General features: G+C 34.0%; 1 protein-coding gene across 2 annotated transcripts in view; it reads left to right on the top strand.

The window, feature by feature from the left end:
- Nucleotides 1-7668, top strand: part of LOC106881381 (zinc finger MYND domain-containing protein 19) — a 233309-nt gene that overhangs the window by 212947 nt on the left and 12694 nt on the right. Inside the window, exons 4-5 of one of the 2 annotated variants that reach the window (XM_014931862.2) lie at nucleotides 888-1092; nucleotides 3896-3959. In XM_014931862.2, the coding sequence (XP_014787348.1) occupies nucleotides 888-1092; nucleotides 3896-3959 (269 nt within the window). Of the gene's footprint in view, nucleotides 1-887; nucleotides 1093-3895; nucleotides 3981-7668 lie in introns of both variants that reach the window. The other variant, XM_014931790.2, reaches the window with a different exon arrangement.

The following is a 7668-nucleotide window of genomic DNA, read 5'->3' as shown; positions in this document are numbered from 1 at the left end:
ACTCCGACGTCTAGCAGCTGACTTGGCAGACGCCCATAAAATTATTAACCATCTTACTAACAATAACTCTGAGCACCTTTTCAAACTCCACCTGTCTAACACCCGTGGACATGTTTACAAAGTCAGAAAACAGCACAGCTCCCATGACTTTCGGAAACACTTTTTTATGCTAAGAGTTGCTGAAGTATGGAACAAACTGCCAGCATCAGTTGTTAGTTGTCGGAGCACTGCATCCTTCAAAACTTCCATGCTTCCTGAGATTCACCAACGCTACACCTGATTTTCTTCCCTCCATACACATGCAAGCATGTATCTGACTCATACACTGTTCACTTTCCAAACATTTGTACAATACTGCATATGCTTCATACGTACTTTTAACAAGTTGTAATGCACCTGAGCACTGTATACAATAATTTCATTATTTTAATCGTGCTAGGTCATACTATGTGTGAAAAATAAATACCAAAACTTCATGGTGATAGTGTGTTTGTAGCTTGACATCTCCAGTCTTTAAGTCAATTTTGTTTTTCAATAACATTTCTGTTTATTAATGGGGATTTGTATTGTTTGCCTAAAAAACTTGTAAGAGAAGGGTTTCATTTTATGTTAAGATTATTGTAAACTTTTATCTGCAGTTTCTTTAGAGTGTTATAAATTGTATTACTTAAACTCAGTAGTTTAGAAGCCATTTCCATATACACCTAAAATAATTGGATTATATAAAATCTTGTGGAAAAAATAGCAGAGAAAAAAATAGCGTTAGATAAACACTTCGTGAATTGTAAATTGGAAGTAAAATTTAGATGGTTATTATTGTAATTAGATAAGGAATTTCAGTGTGTGTTTGGTAATTGTTTTATTTTTAAAATTTACTTGCTTTCCAGGGAAAAACATTGCGGTGGGATTGCTCCACTTTGGAAAGTAATCCATAAAAATGGTGTCACTGTAGATAACCGGTTGGATAATTTGGCCCTAGTCATGGAATCCAGTTCAACATACCCACTGGATGAGCCGTCCAATAAAGCCAACCGAGAACAGTCACTCTATTGGATTGCTGTACAGCAACTTCAACATGATCCTATTGAAGAGGTAATTTTTTTTTTTTTTTTTTTTTTTTCCTTTTCTAATGTGTGTAAATATCCTGCTAATATACTAATGGTCCTTGAAATGTGTAAAGCTTTATTAGCAGCAATAAATATTTGTTCAGTTCAATATTTATGACAAACAGCATAAAAGAGGTGAGTCAGTAGGTTATATATGAGAGCTTTAGCAGAAAGGATATTTGAAAGAAGCAGCTATAGTATAAGGGTGAGAGTATTTAAATTTGGTTAAGTAATTATTGTTGAGGTCATGTCTGAGCAAGCTTACTTAGATAAATGGATGAATAGGATTTATGACATACTAATTTAAAGAATTATTTTCTCTTTGATATTATGTTGTCGTTTAGACAAAAAGATACGCAAATAATTTTCATGTAACTGTCTCATTAGAAACATAGAACTTGTTTTGAGCAGGTTATAAAATGAACCACTTTGTCACTTTGTTATAAAGCGGTTCAGTTTATCTCTTGGGATATTAACATCGAAAATAGAAGCAGTGGGAGTTTGATAAATATACTTTGTGCTAATAGCTTTGCAGAAGTTAACATTTGGTGAATAATTAGTTGTTAGCTTACAGTGATTGATATAAATCTGAATAAACAAATTGTCAAAAAAAAAAAAAATTCTCCTAGTCCTATTTCAAAGTGTTTTTACATCATTAACTCCTATTGTGTTTGACTCGAATCTGTGTATTTCTAAAGGATGTTAATCTATTGCTACATCAGATTTTGCTTATTTTAAAAGTTTTCAAAATCATTATCTCTAAGATTCTAAGCCAAAAAAATAACAATTTTGTAATCTTGCTGAGATTACTGCACTTCTGCTTTTGATGAAAATTTCAATGTATTTGTTCCAATAACCAAAATGAAAACATTGCTTTAAACTCTTAAACTTTACATGATGTCCTCTTTTAATCAATCAGTGCTCTGATGCAAGTTAGTCGTAAGTGCACAGCACTCTTTCTTCACTAAAATTACCACTGTAACCTGCAATTTATATCAACTCTATTAAAAGTATTAACTTGGGATATTGGGTCTGTTTGCTTAAATTTATAAAGTAACTTAACTTTAAAATTGTTTTTAATGCAGTCTATTAGTGTTTTGTTGTTTTTTTTTGAGTCAACGTATTACCTTCTCAAACATAAAAGCCAGCTGCTTTGTGTTTTGCTTTTATTTGAATAAAAGCAGAAGGATTTTTGAAATGTTATTTATTATCAAACTGAAAGAGTCTGGGAAAGTATTTTGATTCTATTTTAGTATTCTTAATCTCCTAGTTTTTAAGGTCACTACCATGCTGCACATTGAACATCATTCTATCTTTATATGCTAAACCAGTTGTCCAACTCTAACAATGTTAAAAACGAATTTTCAAATGTATTTGCAATGGCAGTTGGTTATGACTTTATAGCAAAGGTGATAAATTTTCTGTTTTACTAATTCTGACGTGAATAATGTCATTGCATATGTTATAAAGAATCCTTAATTATCCCCAATTACTATTTTTCATAGCAAAACCATAACTTTCCTCAGATTCAATTTTTTCTTTATACTATACTATATATTTTATATTTATATATATTTAGATATTCAGCTTTTCGTGAGCAGTGTGCTAAATTATTAGTTTGACAAAATTGTTAATAATTAGCAATCTGACCAAATACTATAAACACCTAAATCCAACCTGTAAAACAAAATATATTATTAGAAGAAAAAGAATCGATGACTCAAGAAGCAGTCAATTAGTTATTAGTGCTTTTCTATAATTCCATGTATTTCAGAGCCAAGTAAAATAACTAGCTACTGTAAGATTTACTTCAATTTCCTACTAAGATGAGCTTAAATAAACTATAAAGTGGGGTGACAGATAATTATAGAGGATTGTTGCTTATATTATTAATAGAGTCCCACATGACAATAAGTATAGCTAGCCTCTGCAAATTTATATTTCTCTTCTGTGTATTCTCACTTCCTGCTTGAGATTAATACGTTGGCTTAAGTTAGATTTTCAAACTTATAAACACTTTTCTGTTCATCCTCAACTGTTTTCATTTGATTTATATACTTATTTCCTTGTTACATTTGGAAACTGCCTGAACAATATTGGGCTGTGGTGGTTAAGAAGCTTACTTTGCAGCCACATGGTTTTGGGTTCAGTCTCACTGCATGGCACCTTGAGTAAATGTCTTCTATTATAGCCCTTGGCCGACTAATTTATCCTGAATGAATTTGGCAAATGGTAACTATGGAAGCTTGTATTTATGTGTGTGTGAGCGTGTTTGTCTTCCACCACTGCTTGAGCCTGGCTAGGCTTTAAAACGGCGGAAAAAAAAAAGTATCTCTCTTAGTGTCATTGTTCAATATAAGATTATCACTGATCCACCAAACCTCTGATTAATTATATTCCAGTTTTGACAATCTATTTTCAAGGGCGGGGGTCAGGACTACATTATCCAATGTGTCCACTTCTTTAAATAATAGGGTGTGATTTGAGATTTGGCTGATATTTCCAGCCAGTCAACTTCCCAATTTTACTTTACAACCAACAAGCATCATCAGAAAATAATCATGCATTTACTATTTCATTAGTATCAGAATTATTTCTTCAGTATTTTCTCCTTCAGTGTTGAGCTTCAATAAATATTCAATAAGATTAATTCAGTAAAATATAGAACCATTGATTTTGCTGGATGCTTTAATAGCCCGAGTCTCACCAGACAGGTTATTGCATTACCCCAAACCTGCAGTCCATTCCTAGGCACGGGTACTTATCATTTCCTTTGTTTCTACTTGCAGCATTTTCCTGAACCCATTTATAGCAAATATTATAACTCTAATGGTGAGATTGTTGAAGATGAAGGTAAGGGTCACCATATGAACTGTAAGTTAATACAATTATTCTCTTCCTTACTGTATCTTGTTTATATCCTGTCTACTGTGAAAGTGAGTGAGAATATGCATCTGTGAGTGAATGAATGAGTCAGCGTGTGAGTGAGTGGTTGTCTATCTACCTGACTGAGTGTCTGTCTGGCTGACTGTATGTGTTTGTCTGCCTGACTGTCTCTGTCTGTCTGACTGTTTAAGTGTCTGTCTGCTTGACTTTATGAGTGTCTGTCTGTGTGTATGTGTATAAATGACTTTTACCTACACTGCATATTTTTGTTAATATGAAAATACATAAAGCTTGGTGTAAATTTTCATTGAGTTGTTTTCAACATGAAGCCTTATTAATATTTCTATGATAATGTAGGATTTGAAAGACTCATACAACTAAAGCTCAGTTGTATGTCATTGGCAGGAGCAGCACTCATGGCCTTTGCTGGCCACTTACAGTAATGAGGCACCAGGTGATCCCTGATTAAGTAGATTTATTATCAAAGGCAATCCAGTCATGGCTATTCAACTGTTTTGGGAGTGTCTGAGATCACATTATCTAACATGTCTTTTCTTTATTTTAAGACAGTAATGTGTTTTGAGGGGAGATTTTGCTGCTATTTCTAGCAGGTTGAGACCATGTAGAAGCTCTATCACTGAATCCTAACTCATGAAGTTGATTCAACTATTGTTTAGTTTAGATGTCTTAAAGGTTGTTCAGTTCTATATTTAAGGGATGAGGAATTATGTACATTACTTACATTTGGTGGATATTTGTCCTCATCTTGTTTGTTGTTTACATGTTTTGGCTGATATACCCTCCAGCCTTCATCAGGTGTCTTGGGGAAATTTCGAACCTAGGTTCTCATTCCTAAGGTATTTTTTGATGTTATTATTATTATTATCAATAATATTAATATGCTAACTTTTTGTTTTTGTACGTACCTGTTGTGTGTGTCACACTTATCAAAGAAGTGGCAAAGCGAAAGAGAGGAGGACAGATAGGAAGTAAGCGAGAGAGTGAAAGAGACAGTGAGTGCTGACGGCGTTTGTTTTGTGTTTTTAAATGCTTCAGAGAGGAAATAAAAGAGAAAAGGAGTGAAAAAGACAGTGAGTGGTTACAGCGTCCATTTTGTGTTTTTAAATGTTTATCACATCACAAGAGAAGTAGATACATAGATATATATATATATATATATATATATACACATTGTTAAATCAAAAGTGGGAGAGAAGAGGAACACAAAGGAAGTGAGAGAGACAGTTCATACATAGACACAGCAAATATTGGCTGTCAGTTTCACTTTTCATTACCACACGAGAATAAAATTAACTCACAAATGGCTGAGTACTCCACAGACATGAATAACATTAACGTAGTTCTCAGGGAGATTCAGCCTCACACAGAATATGACAAGGCTTATGGAATGGAACTCGCATGAAAGTGAAAAGACTACAACTCAAGACATATATATATATGAATGTATTTGGGTGTGTGTTATAGTATAGGTTAGTTAAAACATACTTGCAATAATAAGTGTCGCGTGGTGGAAATAAATGCAATTACCAAACTTTTATTCATAAATCAATTTATTATTTCATTCTTTTGCATTTCAATTTATACATTTGTACCCAGAAATTTTCAACAAATGCATGCCAGAAGAAATGGAAAAACAAGTAATTTTATCTCCTAAAATTTCTGACTATCTTGCAATAAATGAAAAAGTTATTGTTATTGTTATTGTTGTTGTTATTAAGACGGCGAGCTGGCAGAATCATTTACACACTGGGTGAAATGCTTAGTGGTATTTTGTCTGCTGCTACGTTCTGAGTTCAAATTCCACTGAGGTTACCTTTGCCTTTCATCCTTTCGAGATTGATAAATAAAGTACCAGTTGCATACTGGGTCAGTCTAATTGACTGGTGCCCTCCCTCAAAATTTCAGGCCTTGTGCCTATAGTAGAAAGGATTATCCAATGTGCCCTTCCTTTTTTTAAGACAGTAATAGGTTATGATTTAGGGAGATTCAACAGGTATTTCTAGGTCTAGTGAAGATGTAGAGGCTCCTGCAACTCACCTATGTGCATAAGGTGATGATACCTGTAGGGAACATATGAACTGAATAGTGCACCTATGCAGCCGTAATTGCACTACACTTGTGAGAATACCTAGGCAGACATTCACTCAAGTGTAGTGTAGTTCTGGAGAGTGAGAATATAGTGAGTGGAGTAGAGTGTGAATTTTTAAGACTAGATAACAGTAAGTATAGAAGAGGTGAATACATCAAGCAAACTTCAATGAAGGTGATGTGTAAGTTGCTATCGTAGTGGTGGAGTAAAAGAGGCAGTATCATGTTATGTAGCATGCTGGTGAGTGAAAAAGCTAGCAATCTGGAAATGGGTCTAGGATGTGTGTGTCAAAGTAGCTGAGTATCATACATGCCACGTGAGGGGCAGTACTCTAACAGGGATCACACTTGTGCTTTGAAGAGATAGAACATTTGATGAAAGTTGAAGGGGATTTTTAGTCTTTCAGGCTGTGAATTTTGCATTGTTTTACATTTGTTGTTGTGAATGATAAGACTGTGAGGTGTGACATTTATAGCAAATTTTAGGATTTAATTGAGTTGTTGTTTATTCCCCCCGTGTTAGCCTTGGTTATGCAGACCTGTGATCATAAGGGTGCAAGTTTAGCTTACTTAGCTACTACATCTTGTGGGTTCAATCTCACTGTGTGGTACTTTGGGAAAGTGTCCTCTACTTTACTCTTGCCTTGACCAATATCTTGTGAGTGAATTTTTGGTCGATGACAATTGTGTGATTGTATGTCATGTACACACACACACACACATGTGAAAAAATGGATATGAAATAATGAGGTCTGTGTGTGTGTTCGTACCACATTTGATGCTTTACAAAGTGCACAAGCTTATAAGGCACACTTTAATTTTTGGCAGGCTCATTCTTGAGCTACAACTTGCCAATAGCCCTGACCTTGTTTCTATAAGAGGCAAATTGTTTTTCTGAGACAATTTTGTAAATAAGTGCACCATATAACCCTTCATATAAAGGATGTGTATATATTTATACATACACGTGTGTGTGTGTGTGTGTGTGTGTGTGTGTGTGTGTGTGTGTGCATATGCTTATATCTTTTGGCAAAGGATGCTTAACATCAGTGAAAATTCAGTGCTCTTTAAATAAAGTCTATCAAATTACAGACACTTCTTTATCTGAAATAGAAACTCACACAAGCAGACATTCACATTAGAAATTCATTCTCTCAGACAAACAGTATCTCATTTGAAAAATTCTTTTTTAAGATGGTAAGTTTTGATTTGATGAGAATTTGCAGTTTCAAAATGGTCAAACAAGTGCATAGACTATTTACACTCTCCAGTTCTGTACTTTAGTGAATAATAAGAAAGTTAGGTATGGATGAATACCCCAAGATCATTAACTATCAGATTACTAGAAGTAAATACACCATTGCTTCCAGCAGTAATTCACTTTGGTAAAACTAGAGTTAGTTTAATTCATGTGGGGACTACTTAGGGAATTGTTCAAGAATAGGCTTATCTCTATGCAAAAAGACCATGCACTTTCAGATTGCTGTTTAGCCGAGATTGAGGAGAACTATGGCCATCCTGTCCTTTTTATATATATATATATATATATATATTTATATATATATAT

The sequence above is a fragment of the Octopus bimaculoides genome, chromosome 1, assembly GCF_001194135.2.
Source record: "Octopus bimaculoides isolate UCB-OBI-ISO-001 chromosome 1, ASM119413v2, whole genome shotgun sequence".
NCBI lineage: Eukaryota > Metazoa > Mollusca > Cephalopoda > Octopoda > Octopodidae > Octopus > Octopus bimaculoides.
The sequence above is the reverse complement of the archived record's forward strand: the minus strand, read 5'-3'. Positions and strand labels throughout refer to the sequence as shown.